Consider the following 23,149-nt stretch of genomic DNA (forward strand, 5'->3'; position numbering starts at 1 on the left):
CCCCCCAAGAGAGATCACAGCCACTTCCTCCCCGCCGCCGTAACCCTGGACCGAAACACGGCACTCCGAATCTCCATCCCCTGCCGATAGAACGGATTCATCACCGTCTTGACGTAATTCTCATACACCTCGGTCATGAACTGGCGCACGGCCTCCTCCGTCTGGGGACTGGTCGGGTTCGCGGCGATGGAACTGGCCGAGGCGCGCGACGACGAACCCGCCGAGAACGAGCCGCCCAGGATCGATGAACCGCCGGTTCCGCCGCCACCGGCGTTAGCACCGGAGCCCGCGGCGTTGGGCAGCTGGGGCGGCTGGTGCAGCAGCAGGAAGCGGGCGCCGGACGGGGTGAGGAAGGCGGAGATGTAGGCGGAGGCGGGCGGGTAGGTGTCGATGTGTTTGAGGTACCTTTCCCCAGATCAGAATGGTTAGTTGGGTTGGGGTTGAGGGGGAGGAATTGAGGAGGGTGCCGATGGGGAGGGGAGGGTGAGGTTCGGGGGTAGTGGGGGTATCAGGGGCTGGGGCTGGGTTGGCTGACATATTCCCATTCATCCACTGCGCCTCCTCGACCATATCCAGACTCGAGTGGATGATGAACTGGTTCATGTACTGGGCTGTGTCCGGGAAGCGGAAGCGGGCGATGCCATCGCCGCCGGATTTGGAGGTGCCGAAGGCGATGTTGAAGAGGGGGACGTCGGTGGGCGAGAGGATGGTGAAGTAGTAGGACATTTTGATCCTTTCCAGCCCCTGAAGCTGTGGCCGGGGAAGTAAGTAGAACGAAGATGGTGTTGGTTTCCGGGGAAGAACACACACCGCAGCAGCAGCACCGCGCCAGTCAGGGACGGGAACAGCAAGCGGAGGAGGGGAGAATCACGTGGTGATAAGATCTTCCGCCGGAGGTTCAGCACGTGACTCGCATCATCGATATTGATATCCAACTACGTATTTCTTCCCTGTACTGTACATCACTCTCAGTTCAACAAAAGACAATGCCACCCTTCGGCATCAATCTCGCCAACAAAGCCAAAGCCAGCGGTGGCCGCCCCCCACCAGGCAACCAACCGCTCAACAAGCGCAAGAAAACCATCTTCGACGATTCGGACGACTCCGACGAGGACACCACCGCGCCCGCGAACAAGAAACCCAGCGCCATTGAAATCACCACCCTCGGCGGCCTAGACGACGATGTTCTAACCCCAGCTCCAGCCCCCAAAGCTATCGACACAGATACGCATCCACCCAAACGCAAACCCAACCTCACCAATTCGAAACCCCCAACAACAGTAAAACCCCTATCCAAAACCTCGATTTTTGCCAACGACTCCGACCCGGACGATGCCACCGCTGAAACAACGACATACGGCCTCACCACCAAACTCAGCACCACCAAACCACCCGCCAAAACCTCCACCGGAAAAGAATACACCAACCTCTCCGCCCTGCACAGCAGCCGCCAACACCACCGCAGCGCCGAATCCCTCGACCCAAGCATCTACTCCTACGACAGCATCTACGACACCCTGCACGCCAAACCCGCTCCCAAACCAACCCCCGGTCATCCCGACGATGAGTCCACTCCGACAGTCCCCAAATATATGACCGCCCTCCTCCGCAGCGCCGAGATCCGCAAACGGGACCAGCTCCGCGCCCGGGACCGGCAGCTCGCCAAGGAGCGCGAGGCCGAAGGGGACGAGTTCGCCGACAAGGAGAAGTTCGTGACGGCCGCGTACAAGGCGCAGCAGGCGGAAATGCGGCGGATCGAGGAGGAGGAGGCTGCCAGAGAAGCAAAGGAGGAGGAAGATCGACGGAAGAATGGGGGCAAGGGGATGGTTGGGTTTTATCGCGAGATGTTGGCGCGCGGGGAGGAGCAGCATGCTGCTGTTGTTAAGGCTGCCGCGGAAGCGGCTAAGAACGTTAAGGGGGAGGATGGGGAGGTTGGGGGTGCTGCTGCAGGGGAAGGTGAGAAGAGTGGGGAGGAGAAAGACAAGGACAAGTCGGAGGCGCAGGTGGCGGCCGAGTTGAATGCCCGGGGCGCGCACATTGCCGTCAACGATGACGGGCAGGTCGTGGATAAGAGGCAGCTGTTGTCGGCCGGGTTGAATGTCGCGCCGAAGCCGAAGGTGGCGCCGCAACTGGATACCAAGGCGGGGGCGAGAGTGGGTGGACCGTCGACGTCGAGGTTCGGCGCGAATAGAGCAGGAGCGGATCGCGGCGGCCAGCGCGCCAGACAGACGGAGATGATCGCGGCGCAGTTGGAGGAGCGGGCGCGGCAGGAGGAGGAGGCCGAGGCGGCGCGGCAGAAGGAGATCGCCGAACGCAGTCGGAGCCTGAAGACTCAGGGCGATGTCTCGAGTGCGCGGGAGAGATATCTGGCCCGGAAGAAGGAGCGCGAGGCGGCGGCGGCGGCTGCCAAGGGGAAAGCCTCCTAGTACTGTACTTTTGTACTGTACTAACCTATACTTCAGGCGCTGGTATATAGTGGCTAGTGGCTAGTGATTCCCTATAAACTGTACGATAATATGAGACCGAATTGTGAATATACCGGTAATGCTATATATGTATCCCCCAGCTAATCAGTTACAACCAAGAAACAAACAATCAACCCATCATGACAGCCCGGAACCCAATTTCGTCACGTCATTTCATAACATCACAAAAAGCAAAAAGTCACTCCGCTTGAACAATGCTATCTCTTGAAGTAATTCTGTCTAGTGCAACCCTTATGAAACAAGAATGCAGTTTTTCTTTTCTGGCCTAATCAGACCCGAGAATCAACGCCAACCGACGATGCACGAAATATCATGCCGTGAGCGCAAAGCTGAGACCCATCAGAACCATCCCGCCAATGGCGAACCCCGTGCACATGCCCCGATGATGGGTCAAAGTCAGCCCTTCACTGAACAGCTGCAGCGCCACCGAGGTCATGACGCCCGCGGTGGCGGCGAACATGCCCCCGTACACGCCCCACGACGGACCGGCCGTCCCATCGTCCCCGTTGGCGCGCCGGGCGCCCCAGATCCAGAGGGCGGCGAGGCCCGCGCCCGCCGGTTGGCTGATGCCGCCCAGCAGACTGGACCAGAACATGGCCCAGCCGCGCGAGTGCAGGGCCAGGTAGAGGGGCAGGGCCATGGCGAACCCCTCGCTGATGTTGTGGATGAAGAGCGCCAGGAAGACGGTCAACCCCAACGTCGGGCTCGCGTGGTTGGTCGCATACGTGATGAAGCCCTCCGGCAGCTTGTGCAGGGCGATGGCGACGGAGGTCTGGAGCCCGATGGACATGAATGCGTTTTGCGGGACGTGGTGGTGATGTTGCGGCGTCTCTGCGACAGGAAGCTTGTGAGGGGAGTCTTCCGACGGCTCGCACTGATCGTCTAACAGGCCCGTGTGCGATGAGGAGGAACTGGTCTCGTGGTGAGAATGGTGGTGGTGGTGGTGGTAATGGTGGGGCGACTCGTGCACGCGAGGTAGACCCGATTCGAGATCGCTGGGCTGGGTTGCATCTCCGTGGACGGTGATGCTGCGAGGCTGATTGAGAGATGGACGAACCAGGTCACTGCCTACATCCGAGATCGAGGGAGTCGGCAAGAGTGTCTTGGTACATTCATGACCACACGCCTGCGAAAACCCGAAACAAGGCCCGTTCTCGTCGCACCGAGCTTTGACGCCCACCATCCGGCTGAAGCGCCGCGTCAGACGATCCCGCAATGATTCCCGCCGCTGGAGAGGCACTTGGGCGCGAGCGTTCGCCTCGGGGAGGGTCATGGTCGCCGGGGAGGACTTGAAGGACCGTGACAGAAGGGGGGTGCGCTCGTTCCACGTGTTCGACTCATCATGATGGTGTCCGTTGGGCTCGTGGTGCTCGTGGTGGTGATCGAGCTTCGGATGTGGTTCGTGGGAATGAGCGCAATCGACGACATGGGAGGGGATGTACCGGTGCAGCAAGGCGGATGCGAAGCGAATGACGACGACACCGGCGAGGAAGAGCCCAATGAGCACATACGCCGAGCTAGAGGGAGACCAGCCGGCGCGAATGAGGTAATTATGCGATGTAGGAAGCATGCTATAGAGAGACGTGAAAAGCTATGACCATTAGCCGACGACTATAACGAAAAGGGGCGAGGGCGGCGATACCATGACACCTGCACTCAGGCAGAGCGATGCTGATAAGAATGCATTGTTGTGGACTATCTGAAAGTCCTTTCGCCGTGTTAACTGCCGCAATACTATGTCGACACAGATGACGGACGACCCCAGGACGCAGGCTAAAGGCAATCAATCAGCTTGGAAGGCGAATTTTGGAGATGGGTTTGAGATTTAACTTACCCGCGCCAGAGACGGCACTCATGACCCAGCCCCGGAGGTCATTGCTGGCGGCCATGATGCGGGGGATGGGAAAGAGCCTGAGGGGAGAGGGAGGGAAGGAAGATCGACAGGGAGATGGAGACAGAAGTGGAGGAAGAAATGAGGAGATCCCAGAGTAGGTACCCGGGGGGAAAATTGGTAAAGCAAAGGAAATGAATGGGGGGGGGCTGTGGATTGCGGAGGGCGGAATGGAAAGGCTAAATAATGCATGATATCATGTCACGCGCTCTCCCGATTAGATAAGGTCTGGGGACCTTGGAAGCCCTACTTTGGACATTCCCCTTTGCAATACATTGCGTTCAGAATAAAAATAGGATATACAATTGCTTTCGATATCTGGATGAATATGCATTCACCTTCTGTAGTATAAGTGATTGACATTCCGGGCCTTTGTACATGCAATGTCATTAGTAGACCAATTGGTCTTTCTCTCAGGGTATTGTGTCTCTACTGCAGCATAATAATTCCGAGTAGATTGAGAATGACAGAATACTTCGTTAAAGACTTGCTTTATGTGCCATGATAGTACTATCGATCCCGGTTAGAATGCTTTACAAACTAACATCATACAAAATATCCAAACGTGAGTGTGCTTGCATCAAGACAAGTATTATGTAAGGTAGAACAACAAATGGTTTAGGACTAGGGAATTACAGATAATAGTAAGAGAATTACATTTCCCTGAACAATGATGTGAGAACGAATAGAGAAAAGACTAAGCAAAGGCTTGATAAGATGGTACCTGACATGTCTAACATGCTAGTACTAGTTCATTTACCAGTCCAAGCTACTGAACTATTGTGGCTGGATGCCTAGGAGCCGATCAAGCTCAGAAAGATGCGAAAAGAGGGTGTTCATAACACCCATAAATGTGTGGTAAGGAAGATACAGTTGCTTGTTGCTTAATGAGGGGGCTCTTAGTAAAATAAGACACCTATAAAGCCAAGTCAAAGTTAAAGAGCCTTAGATGTAGTAGAACATCGAATGCTGGAGTTCAAAGAATATAAGATGATAGTAAAAGAAGAGCATAACATCCTTGGACCCACTGACTAAGTGGATATACTCTATAAAACATAAGAGAATCAATTCTCATTGCCTAAGCCCTCACTCGTTACAATTTCGACTACTGCTCTGCAACTCTTAGTTCTGCCCTGTAAGACCATTGTGTTTCCCGTCTCGCCTCCCACGGCTACTCCACTTAGCTCGTTCAATTCGTCACTAAATGCAACGCTCTATTCGGTCAGCGTCCGGTTTCACCTTGCTATTACTTTCTCAGCCACAAAGCTGTTGTAAGGCTGATGGGAGAGCTCATCCTTGTTCCACTTTGAGATAGGGCTGGTTGCAAGTCAGGACAAAAAACCATGGTGGTCTTTTCCCCATTCTACTGTTCCTCTCCATCTAGGCAACGGTACGAGTACGAGTACGAAAGTGGGTCGAACTGTGCACATAGTATGGGGATGCGCCCTCACCACCCAAGTAGAAACGGTATGAAGGTTGTTATACGCAATATGGCATTCATGCATGTCAAAATACCCTCAAGTGAAAGAGTGACTCCCCGAGCGGCATTTATATCGTAAAGCCCGCAGAGATAGGTACCAGAACTCCATGTGATCACCAACAAAAAACATCAGAAAGAATCATCAAGCAAAACAGATTTCCGTTCGCTGTAAAAAGAAATCAAGAAAAATCCCCAGAGCAATCTATCAACCGGAAAGATATCAAGATGACAAAGACGCTCCCTGATCCAGATGCATATAACCATTCCCAGGGTTGGCAGCGCCGGCACTTGGTGGCACCAACAACAGCGCCCCAGGGTGCTCGCTAGCCTTATGGATGCGCTTCTTCTCCAACCACATAACAACCCCCGCGCCAGCGGCAACCAAACAAGCCAGGCCCACGAACAGGCCCGTCGTCCAACTAGGCCGATGAAACCGGTCCATCGCCCACATGCACACGGCCAGACAGACCTGAAAGACGGAGTTGAGGATATTGCCCCAGACCACCACATCCATTTTCCACAGCGGGGTGGGGGTGCGTTGAGCTTCTGCTGCGGCTGCGGCTGCTGCTGCTGCTGCTACTGGCGCTGCCGCCCCCGCAGCCGCCTTCTCCTCGTCTTCATCTACGGGGACCGGTGTCCCGCAGAACCACTTGCTATGGATCTCCGCAAGCCGGACCAGTCCCCCTTGGCGAGTGCGCGGCGAGCGACCGAGACGCCAGAGACACCACAGATACAGATCCCGAATCCGCCAGGGCGCCAGGCCAAACCCGGTGACGCAGAAGAGGGCGTTAAGGATCTGCGAGTCGATCTCGATCCAGATGCGGCGCGCCGAGTACGGGTCGTCGCAGCTGGGGTGGCACATCGCTGGCGCCGCATTGCACAGCAACAGGAAAAGCATCCCGCCCCAGGCGACCACGTTCAGGCCGTAGATGGTGATGCAGAAGCCCAGCGGGGTGACGGCCCAGCGTAGGAATGCTTGGATGGTGTTGAGCCATGTTGTTTCGTTTGTTGGATGCGTTTCGTTGTCATTGTCGTCGACTTTGTTGGGGGTGGTCATTTGTTCTTTCGCTCTCTCTCTGGTAGCTGAATTTGGGTGAGTAGTTGGTACAGGGGAGGTGAGAGGAGGTATGCCGATAAGCTAAACGGGTCAAGAAGGAAAGGAGAAGTCGGGTAGAGTGAACAAGGGACCACTGACTTAATGATAAAAAAGTCATTCTCCGCGCATGAGAGAAAAGGCGGATTTAAAATACACACACAAGACGTGGACCTGGTGCGACATTACGTCTGTACGATGCGCAACCAGCCAAGAAAGCCCTTACCCCATCTTGTCATCTATAAAAACAATAAGTTGGGTGTCTGAGCCCAGGTTCCTCAGCGGGGCCGGACGCTGCGCCGGCAGTACCTTATTCTACAATCGAGTGGCGATCACAGTGGAGGGAATCAGATTTTGACTGAGACTGGGATTCTACCCCGTGCACCTATATTTAGGGGTTCTTCTGCTCGTTACTAAGTAGGTATTCTTTCTTTCGGTTTTTACCATACCAAGACATCTAGTCGTAGGAGCGACACGTGTTTGACGCACTGATGGAACTTCTTTTTCCGAATAACAGTCGTCACTCTTACTCAAGAACCCTACAGTCAGATCCTTTCGGCTTAGAAATATTACAAGTCAACAGTTCTAGCATTTCTAGCCAAGCCACGGTTTGACCAGTAATGTTATGAGTCTATTCTAGGCAACCATAGTTAAGCTGTCTAGAATTGGGGTTTCCGAAAGCAGTAGGAACCGGCTAACTGCTTCGAGTAATCGGTACGAGACCCGACACAATGCTCTCACGGACATCAGACGAAACCCTATCCAGAGAAGGTAACCCCATAAGATCTCTATTCACAAAGAATGACGAAAAGCAGAAGCGCTACACCAAACTGTATCAACTAACAAAAAGAGAATCCGAGCAATAACTGTGGGCGTGAAAACAACAAACCGAGACCCAAGAACCATCAAAAACACGACCGACCGCTTTAACAATCACATCCGCGGATCCAGCATCTCGACCTGATCCGAGTCCATCTTGCCGTATGGTTGGCGACTGGACAGAATGCGACTTGGGTGCATAATGTTGAACAGGAGACACACCAACAACATTAGCACCGCATCGAAGATGTAAAGGTAGATCTCATGCTGCTGCAGCACTCCCGTGGACCCTTGCACATATTCCACCACACGGTAGATCGAACGGACCATGATTAGAATGCTGGCAACATATAAGACGCGCATGTAGGTGTACCATGGGGGATTGCTGATGGAGAGGGAGGTCGTGGTCGGGGAAGCGGTCATACGGCGATGGAAAATCATGGAGACGAGGATGAAAAAGCCGAAGAACACCAGCTGCACGATGAGACCAATCACGATAATCCGATTGCCCAGAGAAACACTGCTGGCCGACTTCGCGCTCGCCATCATGCCGCCACCTCCGCTCTGGATGAAGAAAGAGAGCACGTCTCCCGTCACGAAGATCTTGGTCAACCAGTTCGGTCGGATAAGCGAGCGCGAATCCCCGTGAACTAGACGGATTGTGCGTCCCAGCAGCATGTAGATGGAGGCGGAAAAGAGGGAGGGGGCGAGGAGGAGCAGCAGCTCCTGACCGACATATGGCATCACCGTCCAATTCGGGGTCTGTTTGGCACTGTACCATCGCGCGACATAGCCAAATGCTTCGACTAGAGAGAAATGGAATAGTTCAGCATATTAGCCAAGTCCCGGCGATGATATTGGCAGGGAAAGAGGTCAAGAGAACTCACAGAAACCACCGATGATAAAGGGTGTAAAGTACCAGGTCCGCCTGCGGATCATTTGGAACAGATGCAGCACAGAGGTTGCGGCGAACACTCCAGCAAAGACTATGGCCGCGCCCACGGAAGGTTTGTAATCATAGAGCTTGTAGCCACTCGACATGATGGGTGTAGAGAGGTAGTGTAGTGTAGGAGTGTCAAATGCATGGGAGCCCAGCAGGATATGTACTGTACTGCATTCGACTCAGTTGAGACTACATCAGAATTTCAGAGAGAACCCCTTGTAATAATGGGCGATCATCAATGAGCTATTATTGTTAGATGTGAAACTGCAGGCATCCCAGGGTTGGTGAACATCCATTCTGGGGCAAGCGTACGAATACGAATGTATCGTGCCTAGTCCGGGTACAAAAACGAGCGAACTCCACTGTAAAAACGTTGCTAGATCATCTGAGTTATGTAGGGTGGAGACTCATACCTACAGCCTCTTTCTGATCACCATCCATGCATCCTTCCTAGACTCTAAGAGGGTAAAGAACTATTAGCGGTGATGATCAGCGACCATCCAGCCCTAGAACGAAGAATGAACACTTTGTGGGGTATACACCATCCCCAAATTCTGTCCAGTGGCGATCCCCAGCATTTCCGTAGCATTGGGCTGGTTTCATCGCTAGCCGTCCCCCCTTTAGCTTCTTAAGGACGTCACGTCTGATCCACACAGCTTTTTTTTCTCTGTTCATTCGAACCAGTTGTGTTGCAATGCCTTCTTACTCGAGAGCACGTCGCCATTTGACCTTGCAATTCTCCTTTTACTCAAAATGTTCTACCATGATTTGATGTGAGATCCAGTGTGTAGAATCGGCTTCCTGGGTAATGGCCGGTGCAATGATCAAGGCTTCAAGCCCGCGCTGCCGGGGTATAACGCTGGCACTTCGATGGGGACAACGAGTTGGAACCGCATAACTACCGCGCAGGCAGATGTTAGTGCAGTAAAAAGTTGGAGTTGGAGATGTTTTCGAGTCTTCAATGAACATGACAAAACTCTATGCAGTGGGAGATCACTGAAGTGAACTTGTGACCGAGCCCGGAAACTATTCATCTTCAAGATATAATTATACTTGTAGCATCGACTACTATAATGCAATTACCTTGTCTGTGGCAGAGAAATATCCTCTGACAGCTCAGATTTGAGTATCATAACCCAAAAGAGTCGAAACAAGGCTATTGAGCGAAGACATCTTGATTGGCAGAGCGGCGCTTGACGGGACAAAGAGCTACACAGTGCCTGTTGGTCTCAGCCACAACAGCTGTCCGAAACCTGGTCACTGGACTAATATCTTCAACTCCTTCAGGAACAGTCGTACCGGGTTGTATAGTTTGGCTTTGAGCAGGTCAAGTCGTTCGACAGCGGCTTGCCGATTCTATGCAGGGTCCTACGCCTCCAGTGGCCACAAGTTAACAATAATCCAAGAATCCAATTTCCCCAGTAAGTAACACCTCGAATGCAATCAGGACAATAGAGATTGAAGACTCGCCACTGCAAAGAGCTTACAATGAGAACGCATTTCTGAGCAGACACAGACACGGAGTCAGAAACTCTGATCTCAGGCTCAACTACTTAGCATGGCACAGCCATGGTCATGACAAAGGCATCGATGTTGAACATTGACATCACTGTATGTACTATGGCAAGTAAGCCGATAACCGCAGTCGTAGCGGCTCAGTAGGAGTTTGTCGGTATGAGGGATATGATTGACTTTGGGACTTATCCTCCGATTCGTTCTCCGAGTTGATGGTGGTGAGCTGAATGCACTGAGTCGGAGGGTGATCAGAGCTTGCATCAACGCCGGCAAACAGGGGATATTCGAAGTCAGCTGGCACCAAACGGCCTCGAATGAGTCGGAATTCATCAGGCTCTCAGCTGCGAAGAGGTACAAGAGTGGTACAAATGCCACAGCTTCCGCGACATCGCAAATAACTTTAACAATCCTAGCAGTGAAGTAGAGACAGCAAGCAGAGAACGAGTACCAAGTAAGCACATTGGCACCAAGAAACTTGAAAGTACCCTCAAGGCGTCATAACGAAGATGAGGAAGTTATACAGTGGAGGTCGAGGAGGGAAGGAGAGCAAACGGACACTGGCCGAGTGACGTATTACAGGCCCGTCACATGATGGAGGCTTTGAGGTAAACAGTAGCAGGAATCCCCAGCTTCACCTTGTAGTAGCTACACAAGGATTTCGTGCCAGCTGAACTTGAGCTGAAATCACTGTACGCTTTATCTTCTTGTCTACAATTATAAAGCACCTCCCATTTCTCCGATCGATCAGAAGAAAGGATTATCAACATCCACTCTTCCTTGATAACTACCGTGATTAGATTGAGGTACGCTCATAAAACAACCAACCAAGCAAACAAGTCCACTTGAAAAAACCCTGCAATCATGCTTCCATCTACCCTCCCTGTCAGAAGCCTTCTAATCCTCCTTCTCATCTCCATAAGCTCCGCCATGTCTCTCACCCGCTATTCCAAACCCGTGCCCTCTGGGGCTATAGTGGCCGAGACCCGCGAGCAGCTCAACCAGATCACCTTTGAGAATCAATACACCCTTCTGCACGAGGAAGACGGTGGCTACATGCTGAAGCAGACCGAAGACGGGACTGTGGTGGCTGTAGCCGGTGACGCTCTCTGCGCGGAACTCGACAAAGTCTTTGCCGACCTCGACGCCAGGGAGGCTGCGGAGAAGGACCAGAAGGATGCGCAAGGTGGGGACTCCAGCACCGGCGGCTACGGCAACGGTGAATCCCAGCGATCTGCCAATGACATTCAGGCGGACGATAGGCTGAACGCTTGTGCTCATCGCAGATGCTTCAACTCGGTGATTTGTATAACTTATAGAGACTGTCATATCTGCTCGTCTCGGAATGTGTGTATTTGAGGGACAAAATGTTTGGTATGATGTGTTTGATGTGTTGATAGTTGAGTGGTGGACGATGGTATAGTGTGGATGATAAGGGCTGGAGGGTAGGGGCGAGGAAGGGTAAGAGGACAGTGGGGGACAAATTGTTCTCCTGTTGGATGGTGCTCTCGTGCCACTGAGTGTTATTAGCAGTTTGGACAGGCAAGGATATCTCCGAAGCAGTCAGCAAGGACAGTCTTTACAAGCAATTGAAAGTTATGAAAACCTTCATGTCTGGTCCTGATAACGATTAAAAGCAGCCGTATGGCTGTCAAATGTATTGGCATATACATGGCTTGGGGGACAAGAAGCTTTTAGGAGATTCGGACATTTGGGGCGAATCCCTGCTTCAGAAAAGCGTCATAACTAGCAACAAATAGAAAAATCCAGATATGTCGTTAGAGCCGAAATATTTTGAAATGGCTCAAATCGATGCAGCGTTCAGATTCAAAGCATCTTGTGTATGCGCAATGTATTTAGGCATAGCCCCTGAAAATTCTATGGAATCTAATCTTATAGCTGCTCCTCACGACAACATTCGTTGCTTACCCACGCGCTTCCAGGTCCAATAAGCGCTCCGAGGAAGCTCTTCAATGTGCTCACAGAACAAGTTGAATGTCTCCTCGGTCATATTTTTAGGGCATTCGCCAGCCATGCCGAAGCAATGAATGGTGTCACTGTACTTGGCATAAGGCAGTGTGAAAACATTCTCCAGATTCGGGAGGTGCCGGTGCAAGACGAAGAACGCTTGATAAGGGGTGATGACTCCCACCAAAATGGCCTGCTTCGCCAAATCTCTGAATGCGGCGAAGAATCCGTCAAAGGATCTATAATCGAAAGGGTCCATGTAGATAGTTGACCACCAGAAATGAGTGGCTGTCTCCAGGCTAACACGGCTCACAACGTCCCTGACAGTGTTGATGAAGTCTTCGGGAAGTCGTGGCTGGCGGCTGACGAAAATGGGGTCTTCGCAGATGGTAGGCGAGATGTGAAGGTGCAGCCAAGAGAAGATCACGTTTGCCTGTTGTTCCCAGTAGATGTAGCCATCGTCATCGGTTGCAGGTCTCAGAGCGCTGGGGTCGATGTACTCCTCCAGCTGCCATGTCTCCAGTACTCTATGGACGTCGTCGAGCCATTGGCCAATGTTGCTATAGTCGCGGAGTTTTTCGATGGCAGGAAGCACTTGGTGCACTTGGTCTTGTTGAGTGGGGGAAAGTTCTTCGGAGATCTTAAGTCTCTTTGACGGTGGTAGCAGGTCAACCATACTGTCTACTGCGAATTATTGATTATAGCTGGCACTGCTGGAGGAAGTCGTTGTGTTGAAGTTGAGTTGAGATGTAGCGATAGAAAGCGTCGCATTTTGTAACCTTTCTACCTCAATGAATCGATTCGTGCCCAGCCATAATGTCTTTCTGTGCCAAAGATAGTCACATTGCTGAAAGAATATTAGTGCTGCTGTTATATGAAATCAATGGCACTTGTTTCGGAACATACGTGCCAAAGAGCTTGTGTCGTCTGCGCGCTGCTGTCACACGACCTAACCCTGCAGAGCTGGCAAGTGGCCATTGTTTTCTTTCATTTTATTTAAGCCACCTGCTTCCCTCACTTAATTCAAAGGAAAGAAGATTGAAACAATGAAAATATTGCTGAAACTGAAATAGAAGCTGAAATCCCTTGAATGTTGATTGTTGTTTCTTTATACTTCGAATCATCTGATCGCCGCGCTCTGATTGGTTCAACGCGGACGGGGCTGCGATCTGGACTGTTTTTGGAGATCCGATTTTTGTCCGACTTTCTTCGCCTTCTTCCATCCTAACCTCAACCTCTTCCTCTCCCTCTCTCCGCCTTTTCATCCCTTCTCTCTCCCCCACCTCCCTCCCACCCTCCTACCGGACACCATGTCCAAGGCCACTTTCGCCGCGATCGCCGCGGCCAGTGCAGCCACCGGTGCCGGTCTGACGGCTCTCTTCTACTCATCCTCCGCTCCGCGACCCCAGCAACCTCAACAGCAACAGCAACAAGTCCCGCCTCCCCCGTCGCCCATCGCTGCGCCCTCCCCCACCGCCATCCGCCCTCCCGCTCCTCCCACCCTCGCCCCCAAGCCCACCACCGCCGGGGGACTCTCGCCCGTCGACCCGACAGGCATCTACCAATATGGCTTCCCCGGCCCCGTAGCGGACACGCTGATCTCGGCGCCGCTCGCGGGCGCCTACGACCGGCGGACGCGCAACCCATCCTGGGTGGCAGAACACATCACGCCGCAGTCGCTGGCGATGAAGAACGCGGACCGCAAGAACAGCACGTTCTTCGAGGACACGACGATCCCGCCGATGTTCCGGGCGAAGCTGTCAGACTACTTCCGGTCCGGGTACGACCGGGGCCACCAGGTGCCGGCGGCGGACTGCAAGTGGTCGCAGGATGCGATGGACGGGACCTTTGCGCTGAGCAACATGTGCCCGCAGGTGGGCGAGGGCTTCAACCGGGATTACTGGGCGCACTTCGAGGACTTCTGCCGCGGGCTGACCAAGAAGTACCCGTCGGTGCGTGTCGTCACGGGTCCCCTGTACCTGCCCACCCGCGACCCCGCCGATGGCAAGTGGCGCGTCTCCTACGAGGTCATCGGCAACCCGCCCAACGTTGCCGTTCCCACCCACTTCTACAAGGTCATCTACGCCGAGGAAGGGCCCGCGGCGGCGGGTAAGGTCGCCCTCGGCGCGTTTGTCCTGCCCAATGCCCGGATCCCCAACGACAAGCGTCTGGCCGACTTTGAGGTGCCCCTCGAGGCTGTGGAGCGCGCCAGTGGCCTGGAGTTTGCCGCCAAGCTGGAGGCCGGTCGTCGCAAGCGTCTGTGCCAGGAGACTAAGTGTGATATCGTTGTGCGCGAGTTCAACAACGCCTCCAAGCGGTCCTAAGTGTGGGCGGTGTAGTCAGGTCTAATCACCTGGAAGGATTGAAAGAAGGTAAAAGGGTGCCGGGTTTCATGTACTCTAGATGTATTTGGGTATCATATCAGCATTATTCCCTCGTCCGCGCGGCTTTTCGAATGTCGGACATGTATATGATTTTGGTTTGTCAAAAACAGCCCCCATTATCCAAGCTGTAATGCCCGGTGCTCTGCCCCAAATCTATAATGTACACCTGGACAAACCCGGCTTCTCGCTCCCATGCAACGAGCTTTAGCGAGCTTCAGCATTGGAACGCGACCCCCTCTTTCGTCGCCACATTCCCGCCCCGCCCAGCAAAGCCCGTCCCTTCAGAACTGATCTCGACCAACCCGGGCGAGATCACCTCTTTATCCTTCTTCTTCTTCTTGCTCGCGCTCGCAGACACTTTCGTCTCGGGAGTGATGTCCGTCTCGCAGACATAGCAAAGGATCCGGCCGTGTAGCGCCGCGGTCTGGTCCTGTTCCTCCTTGGTGGCGTGCGGATTTGGCGCATCGTGGGGGGTCATGAATTTGTTGACGCAGGGTTGACAGATAACATGTCCACAGGGCTTGGTCACTACCCAACGAAAATTTACAGTCAGTATACGTCCAAGCACAGGGCGAAGGGAGGGGTAGGGGAACATACGCATAGCTTTTAATCCGTTGGTAAACGTCTTCTTGCAACTGGGACACACCCTCGTAGTTTCACCCCCGGAGCCCTTCTCCTCGGTAAAATGCACATCCACCAACGCCTTGAGCGAGTACCCATGCTTATTCGTCTCCGTAGAAGCGGGACAGATGGGCGTCAACTTGACCGTCTTATTGGCAGCAATCTCATCCGGATCGGTCGAGGGCGTCAAACTCGGGACCCAGAACGAGGGGAGAGCGGATTTTGCGTCCTAATGCAGCAGAAAGACGTTAGCAAGCCTAAACCACCCTACCATCCGCATCCCCGAAACCAAGAAGAAAGGCAAGACACAAACCTTCTCCCTCCTCAACTCCTCCCTCAACCTCTCCTGCTCCTCCCTCGCAACCTTGGCGACAATCTTCTCATCCAACGCAAACACCTTCTTCCTCTTCCCCTCCCCATCAACAGCAGCCCCTACCTCCTCCTCGACCTTCCTCTTATTCCCACTACTGCCCCCCGTAGCCACCAAAGCAGTAGAAGAAGGCGTCCCCAACCCCCCGCCCACAGCCACCGCCTTCTGGACCTTCCCCGCCCCCACAGACGAAGCACCCGCGGCCTCCAACCCCATACTCACCCGCTCAAACTCCCGCAATTCCCGCCCCTTCACCTCCTCCAGAGCGCGCGCCTCCTCCTCCGCCAACCGCTTCCGCGCCTCCTCGCGCGACTTTTCCAACCGCTTGATCTCCTGCCGCTGCGCCAGCAGGTCGCTGATGGCGCACTCGCGGCAGAACAGGTCGCCCGCCGTGGCGCAGGCGACGACAGGGGCGCGCGCCGGGCGGAGGCACAGGCGGCAGGACCCGAACGGCAGGAAGGAGTCGCGGCCGATCACGCTGCGCTTGGTGCCCCAAGCGGAGCGGAGGAGGGAGCGCTCGTAGGCCGTGAAGTGCGGGAGGGAGGTGTTGCGTTTGGAGTGGGCCATTTTTTTCCTCTGTGGTTGGCGCTTAGAGATTCAGCAGGAGTGTTGGGAGGGTTGATGGCGGGGAAGATTGTGGACGGGGGTGATGGATGGGTTTTTGGAGGGTTGGGTTTGCATGCGGAGTTAAGGTTGCTGGAGTGTTCGCGTGCGCCAGGTAATTGGGGTTGTGGACTTGTGGTAGGGTGGAAATGCGCGCCAATTCCAAAAAAAAAGTAGGAGAGTTGACCACTGCTCTCGTGAGATAGAGTAGATCCGAATTGATTGATTGGGGTGGGTAGAGCTTCGAAGCTCATGAAGCTATCGCGGGGAGAGAAAGTGAAGCTGCGGCGGGCGAACGGGCGGGCGGCGGCAGCAGAAAAGCGCGCCCTCGGAAACTGCGGTGCGGTGATTATGTCATGCTGTCACATGCTTGGGGAAAGGGAAGGTATAGTCTGGATGTACACGGGGAATTAGAAGCGCCCGATGGAGAGATTATAAGAATCTTTTGTGCTGCTAGTTGCTCAAAAGATTATATGCCAGGATAAGGGGGCTAGAGAGTCTTGTTGTTAAGCAATATCTGGCGATTCAATTATGTAAATGAAGCCTCTCGCGAAGCTTCACCTCGCTTGTGAGTCTTCTAGAAACTATACCCAGGCAAGAATTGCTCATTCTTCCATTCTTCTACCTTGCTTCGTTCTGCATCTTCCTCCGCCTCGACGTCTCCATGACTTTATTCCAGCTGCTTTTCTCCGCATAGGCGTGTCAAAATACCCCGAAGAGCAATAAACGCATTCAATGGTCCAAAATCTGGTCCTTCATCTTCAAGACTTTCCTTATCCTGTCGTCGTTTCTCGACCACCTTACTCATTTCTCCTCCCCCTCCCTGACTCTCTCTTCACTTTTCATCTTCAACGCTCTTCTAAGTTTTCTACAGTTAATCAAATACCAATATCACCGTCTTTACCTCCCTCAGAACCCTCAAGATGACTACAATTCGGTCCTAAGCGATCCCCTCTCTCGCCCCCGACGAAATCACCCTCGAGGGCCCCAATACCGAGGAGAAGATCCATATATCAATGGTCGAGGTCGTCGACGAGAGCCCTTACGACATGAATGAAGCTAAAGCCGCCCGGGAGGGCGTCCAGCCGGACGTTTCGAGTGAACTTCTCTGCCGTGATATCTTGCGCGGATCGCAAGCGATCGTCCGAATACGCTGCCAAATCCCGCTCACCGGCACGGAATGGAAGTCAGTAAGCCAACAGGCTGCTCAAGCTACAGACACAGTATGGCCGCAAGCGACTGAATGCCTCGCGACGTATGAAAAGCTTGCCGAGGTCAAGTGCGAGCATGTTCAGGTTCTGATCGGATCCACTCAGAGTAAGCAAGGGCCCGGGGGGTCGGTTTCCCGGCGGCTATATCTTCTATATTGGACTTACTACTGTCACTGACGAGAACATATGTAAGACTTCTTCCACGAGCTTCTCCCCTCTCCTCTTCATCTCGTTTTTGTTCACGGCAGCTTTTAATCATATGACCTCTCTGGCTTCTTAGCTTCGTGAAAGGAGACTTCGAGACAACGGAGACAGAATGGGAATGAAATAATAAGAAGTTTCGGCGCTGGCATACTTCGGAGATATTTTATGAGAAGAAAATCCGCTATTGGGAAAAATATGACGGTACTCACGATGCTCATCGTTCGCCGCGGCCATGTTGAAACTTCCGCTCAGATATCCGCACGTGGCTGGGTATCACTTGTCCCCGTCCTCGAAGTCAGGAACGCTTATTCTTCTTAACCGAGTCTCGTCATAGTCTAATAATAAGCGGATCGATTCTCATTAGATTTTTTTCTAGAACAAGCCCCTTTTCATCAAAGCTAAAGACGGACTAAATGTGCTGGAGATGTTATCCGCTAAAAGACATAACTAGCCCATCAACCGTCAAATCTCATAGACTCAGTTGCCATGCCAAACATGATAAGTGTCTTTGATAGTCAAAATAACAAGTTACTTATAACTGAGGGTCAAGACTAAGACTTTTTTGGTATGCTATCTCAACAAAATGAATTGTGACAGAAGTACCTCTGCTTCCTAGTCATCTAAGACTACGTCGAAACAGAAAGGAAAGCAGGGATGATGAACCATGAAAACAATGTATAACTGCGGATGTCAAGTACACGAAGAAGAATTTCAAAAGAGATAAATGTTCCAGAAAGCAGAATAATTGATTCGATGTCTGGTTATTATCAAATCGAGTAAATAATTAACGTCCAAACCGACTAAAAGGAATAACCCCAACTCTTGCCGTTCTACAAGCCAGTATACCACAGATATTCCGACTTCCGATAGAGCCGAATCACACGGAGCAGCTGCGGGTGCTGGGGTAGAACCTGCGCATCACTCTCGGTGCGGTGGAAATGGACCACGTCCGTCGGGGGTAGCCAGGGACTGCACACCATGGGGCATTTTCGTCCCTGAGGACATGGCCGCAGTCCCGCCGCCCGCAGCGCCCAAATGGCGCGGTCGATCTCGTCGTCGGGGATGATCCAACCGGGGGGCGTGTAGCTGCAGGAGACGGACGGCACGGGGCCGAATTCCATGCCGAACTCATGGGCCGACGGCCAGCCAAACAGACGGTGGGGGATCTCCGCCTTCGCGAAGATCCGGTCCACGAAGTTGTAGCTTTCGCTCTGGAAGTTGTCGGTCACGGTCATCTTCGGGACCACTTGATTGTTTTCTGTTGGCGGATGGGTTTACCTTTAATATGTAATGGGTTGGTTTGAAGGTTGATTGGAGGCATCGGGATCCGGGATTGTATATTTTAATACTGAAGGTGATGGGACTCAGATGTTGCAATATTCCAGGAATTTGCCAGCTGGAATGAGGATCACCGGGCGATGTTCCGAGAATCAATGCTCGACATGAATTCAGGTAGAGGTTATAGTGGTTGGTTCCTTCTATACATCTGGTGCCATGTATTCTGATTCGAGTTGTTCATCACGGCGATCTCTCTGTCCTGGTCCACGGTGCTAGTGTTTGCTTGCATCGGAGATAGTATCCAAGAACGAACGAAGATTGTCAGCAGCGACTCACTGGAACGGCTATTCTCACAGCCTTCTTTGTATCGCGGCAAGTAAGATCGCATTCTCATGCCGCACTGCACTGAAAGTCTCCAATAGCGTCAGGGCCAAGTTTAACGTAGGGTGTTTTCTCCACTCTGTATTCCGAGTCCGAAAACCACGCGGGGTGGTGAAGGAAGGAAAGCGAATGTTCACGGACGCGTCGGCCCGCTTTCCCACCGGTCTCTGTTCCACCCCCTCAGGCTCCAGGTTCCACGCTCCTTCGGCCAACTTCCCAACATGCCTGATCCCTCCATAACCCCAGTCAAGTGACAAAAAGCATATGCTAAGAGATCCAAGTCGGGATGTCGAACCTGCCGATTAGTTCCTTAGCTTAATCCTAATCCCTCCCCTCTTTGACCTCGTTCAATCGACTCACCCTGGATCCCCCGCCTCTCAAGATACCGTCGTGTCAAATGCGACGAATCTCCCGTGGCACAGGGAGACACTGTGACGGTTACGATCTGCCCCAAGTCTCTCATAAGCCCTTCTTCGCTACAAAGACTGGTATTCCTCAGCTCACAGCGCCTGGCATTCTGGCTGCTTTAACCTCAGAGGAGCGACGCGGCTTCAGCTTCTTCCAGCATTGCACCGTCCCCACTCTGGCCGGATTTCATGACTCGGTTCTCTGGGAGATATTGAGCTTGCAGATCGGTCATGCTGATTCGGCTGTCTGCCACGCTTCCATTGCGCTCAGCGCTGTGCACTGCGGCGTCCAATCGCGCCAGAGAGAAAGCTTAATACCCAGGGCCAAAACCGAGAGCCGGCGCTGGCAACAGTTCGCTTTTGAGCAGATGGGTCGGACGTTCCAGCAACTTCGGCGGCGACACGCATCCCAGGATCCACAGTACACCGTCACAGTACTTTTATGCTGCCTTCTTTTCGTGGCAGCAGAATTTACCCTAGGGCACTACGACAACGCCTTCCGACACCTGTGGAGTGGCCTCAGAATTCTGCGAGACCAACAAATTAAAGTAGCGAGTGGTGTTGAGACACCCCTAGAGCCCTCCCTGACTCAGACCTTCGCACATCTTGAGAATTAGGCTGGCTGCTTTGGATCTGAAGGACCAATCCTGGTCATAGACGATGATGATGATGCCACACTCTACTCTGACATGTATCCGCACAACAACGTCAAGAATGGCCGCTGGACTGTTACAGAAGTCCGTCAGATCATGGAACCGCTCGCCGGCGCTGTTCTTCGGTTCTGTCGACGGCAGGCTATCACGGGCTATGACGAGTCTGAGTCAGCAGTCAGTGAGCAAACTTGCATTATCCATCGATTAAGCTTATTCCTGATGTTCGTGACCAATCTCAACGATCAACCGGGCCGGGTGCTCACCGCCAAAGAAAACCGAGGCTTGAAGCTTCTCCAACTTGAAGCGCACGCGCTTAGGAACGCGATTCTCAGCCTTCCGGTATCGACTCGAACGCCGGAGTTCCATGAGTTCACAGATGACTTCGAGATAATGCTGGCTCTCGCCGCAGAAATTCAGCAGTGCGAGAAGGATTCCTCAGATCTCCCACAAATTAGCCTGGACATCGGCGTTATCCCATCGCTATATGCTATCGCGAAGCGCACCGTTGATCCCGAGCAGCGGTGGCGAGCGATCCGATTGCTGCAGTCTTACCCTCACCAAGAAGGTCCGTGGAATGCGAGTCTGCTGTCTCGGACTCTCATTGAATCACTTCCCGCAGAATTGTCATTTGCTGCCAAGGGTGCAGAGGACGCGACGAGAACAGTGGTCGCCGAGGGTGTACGCGACCTCATTCGATAAGATCAAGCCAAGTATAGAGGCTATTCGTCCGTAGCCTTCTACTTGACTAGCTATATGAGTTCGCTCTGAGAATTTGAGATACATCGGGGGAACTTCGAGTAAATCCTGCAGCTGCCTGGCGTTCGTACCGAATGTGGCAATGGAAGCAGCTCTCTAGGCTTCTCACAGTCGGCATGATTTTGTGGAGGTTGGACACACCAGCGATGATCTTTTCCCCTAAAAATGCTGCATACTGGCCAATACACAGCACAATCTTAGCTTTGTGTGGTCAATGATCTGAGACGGGTCGCATTGCTTCCACTCGCATTGACATTACACTAATTGGGCTTTTATCCCAATGCCTATTACACCGTTACTGCCCATGCATTGAACTGCAACCGGCTTTCTGCAGAAGATCATTTCTGCCAGAAAAGCAACGAGTCGCGACGGAGGTTGGGAATGAGGAAGAGGAAGAGGGTCAACCGGGGTAGATCGATGTTGTACCTCATGAGCCAAAGCTTGCCATGGAGTAGGAAGCAAATTTTCCCACTGCTAGACTCGGAGTCACATACGATTATGCATGAAGTGAATCCATAGCACAACATCCCGCATAGCGAACGTTACGAGCAGATATCCGTTCCTGCCTCAACCTCACCAACCTGTCGCCTCACTTGTTCAAATCATCGTAGCGAACGTGATTCCATCCTCCACACCCCTGCTGCATCCTTCTTCGGGCGACGGCGATCTTGCGTCACATGAACACCTCTGCTTGCATGAATGCATGAAATCGTGGTTTGGAAAGGGATGGGGTGAGAGGATAGGCTGAGGAGATGTTCTCATCCACAGAGATTGTCTGCCTATAAAGGTCTCGCAGACACCCCCTTCGCTAGGCACTCGTCACACCCATCACCTCCACCACTCCCTACTCAACTTCAATGATGCATTATTTGCTGATCCTACCACTTATCACAGTCCTGACAGCCACAAACGCAGCGACAGCTACCAGCTATGACTATATCATTGTCGGTGGCGGCACGGCGGGCCTAACGGTCGCCAACCGCTTGTCGGAAGATCTAGCCGTCTACGTCCTCATTATCGACTCGAGATAAATCGAGCTCAACAACCCCAATGTCACGGATATATCGCGTCTACACTATACCTACGACAGCCCGCTAAACTGGGCATACCAGACTACCGAACAGAAATTCGGCAACCGCCGCCAGGTGATGTGTGCCGGAAGGGCGCTCGGAGACACAAGTCCGATGAATGGTTGGCTACCTGCTCGGCTTTTTCATCCTCAAGAAACAGCGAGTGTGATTAACGCAACAATTTTTCTTGATCAGGTGCCGCTTACGCACACCGCTCAGATCGACGCCCTTCAGGCCCTCGGGAACAATAACTAGACCTGGGATAGTCTTTCCCCCTACTACCTCAAGAGCGAGAAAGTCCAACTCCCGAATAGCACGCAGAGTGCCGCCGGTGCGTCAATTGTCCCAGAATTTCACGGGCAGAGCGGGCCCGTGCAGCTCGGTTTCATGGACATTATGCCTCAGGATGATCAAAGGGGTGATCTCACGGCGGCTCTCAACCGTACACTTGCTTCCCTTGGGGTAAGTTGGAACCGAGACCTGAACACTGGGTCAATGAGGGGATTTGCGATGCATCCGTATACTGTAGATGCCCAAGGTGTGCGCAGTGATGCAGCCAGGGCCTATTACAAAGATGTGAGGGCAAGGAGAATTAATCTGCATGGAGTCGGAGGCGGCCCTCGGACCACGACTCGGGTGCTGTTTCCCTCTATCTATGTGACTATCAATTGGGCAGGGGCAGCAACGAATGGCATCACAAATCTGAATCAACCGAATCAATACAGACACCAGTCCATCGTATCCCCTAACTTCGATCATGAATTCATCTTGTATATCCATTAGTCCGACTACAACACCATCTAGCCTCATGTCTCCCAAGATCTCTACCTGTAGACAGTAATCCGCCTTTCCCTCCGCCCTAAACTCTTTCATGACACAACTATCCTCGAGCGCAGCCGCATGCGGGTTGGCGGTGGCCGGCGAAGGGGATCTCGCAGTTTTTGGGGTGAACGTGTCGATCGCCAGGATTGCGACTTGGCTGGCCTGGTATGATTCGAGATCATGATTACCCATGTTCT

The 23,149-nt window shown here is 52.9% G+C and overlaps 9 protein-coding genes across 9 annotated transcripts; 3 read left to right on the forward strand and 6 right to left on the reverse strand.

Annotated features, from left to right (window-relative positions):
• On the reverse strand, positions 1-819 carry ASPACDRAFT_1862750 (TRAPP subunit TRS20). Its single transcript, XM_020197801.1, has 2 exons — positions 536-819; positions 1-405 (listed from the first exon to the last, which is right to left on the reverse strand). Exons 1-2 carry the CDS (start codon positions 724-726, stop codon positions 15-17), a joined length of 582 nt encoding a protein of 193 aa, XP_020059769.1. The 5' UTR covers positions 727-819; the 3' UTR covers positions 1-14.
• A 167-nt stretch (positions 820-986) lies between these two features.
• Positions 987-2,399, forward strand: ASPACDRAFT_16202 (splicing regulator NSRP1-like domain-containing protein; the record flags this gene model as incomplete). The annotated part of the gene is made up of 1 exon (XM_020197162.1): positions 987-2,399. A coding segment is annotated over one exon (1,413 nt), but the record flags the coding sequence as incomplete, so codon positions are not given.
• A 130-nt stretch (positions 2,400-2,529) lies between these two features.
• On the reverse strand, positions 2,530-4,379 carry ASPACDRAFT_75037 (Zn(2+) transporter ZRT3). Its single transcript, XM_020204355.1, has 3 exons — positions 4,321-4,379; positions 4,129-4,259; positions 2,530-4,077 (listed from the first exon to the last, which is right to left on the reverse strand). Exons 1-3 carry the CDS (start codon positions 4,373-4,375, stop codon positions 2,797-2,799), a joined length of 1,467 nt encoding a protein of 488 aa, XP_020059771.1. The 5' UTR covers positions 4,376-4,379; the 3' UTR covers positions 2,530-2,796.
• Positions 4,380-5,835: 1,456 nt separating this feature from the next.
• Positions 5,836-7,085, reverse strand: ASPACDRAFT_111227 (DUF2985 domain-containing protein). Its single transcript, XM_020195524.1, has one exon. The coding sequence runs from the start codon at positions 6,912-6,914 to the stop codon at positions 6,078-6,080; it is 837 nt and encodes a 278-aa protein (XP_020059772.1). The 5' UTR covers positions 6,915-7,085; the 3' UTR covers positions 5,836-6,077.
• A 583-nt stretch (positions 7,086-7,668) lies between these two features.
• On the reverse strand, positions 7,669-8,810 carry ASPACDRAFT_1862762 (RTA1 domain-containing protein; the record flags this gene model as incomplete). Its single annotated transcript, XM_020197802.1, has 2 exons — positions 7,669-8,575; positions 8,657-8,810. The coding sequence occupies 2 exons, from the start codon at positions 8,808-8,810 to the stop codon at positions 7,884-7,886; spliced, it is 846 nt and encodes a 281-aa protein (XP_020059773.1). The 3' UTR covers positions 7,669-7,883.
• Positions 8,811-12,028: 3,218 nt separating this feature from the next.
• Positions 12,029-12,868, reverse strand: ASPACDRAFT_56844 (uncharacterized protein; the record flags this gene model as incomplete). Its single annotated transcript, XM_020203177.1, has 2 exons — positions 12,029-12,102; positions 12,154-12,868. 2 exons carry the CDS (start codon positions 12,866-12,868, stop codon positions 12,029-12,031), a joined length of 789 nt encoding a protein of 262 aa, XP_020059774.1.
• Positions 12,869-13,502: 634 nt separating this feature from the next.
• On the forward strand, positions 13,503-14,666 carry ASPACDRAFT_1894242 (DNA/RNA non-specific endonuclease; the record flags this gene model as incomplete). The annotated part of the gene is made up of 1 exon (XM_020198690.1): positions 13,503-14,666. The coding sequence occupies one exon, from the start codon at positions 13,503-13,505 to the stop codon at positions 14,514-14,516; it is 1,014 nt and encodes a 337-aa protein (XP_020059775.1). The 3' UTR covers positions 14,517-14,666.
• A 124-nt stretch (positions 14,667-14,790) lies between these two features.
• Positions 14,791-16,134, reverse strand: ASPACDRAFT_17113 (putative RING finger domain protein; the record flags this gene model as incomplete). The annotated part of the gene is made up of 3 exons (XM_020197178.2): positions 14,791-15,104; positions 15,174-15,426; positions 15,505-16,134. The coding sequence occupies 3 exons, from the start codon at positions 16,132-16,134 to the stop codon at positions 14,791-14,793; spliced, it is 1,197 nt and encodes a 398-aa protein (XP_020059776.1).
• A 3,507-nt stretch (positions 16,135-19,641) lies between these two features.
• ASPACDRAFT_39058 (uncharacterized protein) lies at positions 19,642-22,091 on the forward strand (the record flags this gene model as incomplete). Its single annotated transcript, XM_020200535.1, has 3 exons — positions 19,642-20,199; positions 20,269-20,980; positions 21,955-22,091. The coding sequence occupies 3 exons, from the start codon at positions 19,642-19,644 to the stop codon at positions 22,089-22,091; spliced, it is 1,407 nt and encodes a 468-aa protein (XP_020059777.1).
• Positions 22,092-23,149: the final 1,058 nt, after the last annotated feature.

The sequence above is a fragment of the Aspergillus aculeatus genome, assembly GCF_001890905.1.
Source record: "Aspergillus aculeatus ATCC 16872 unplaced genomic scaffold ASPACscaffold_2, whole genome shotgun sequence".
Lineage (NCBI taxonomy): Eukaryota > Fungi > Ascomycota > Eurotiomycetes > Eurotiales > Aspergillaceae > Aspergillus > Aspergillus aculeatus.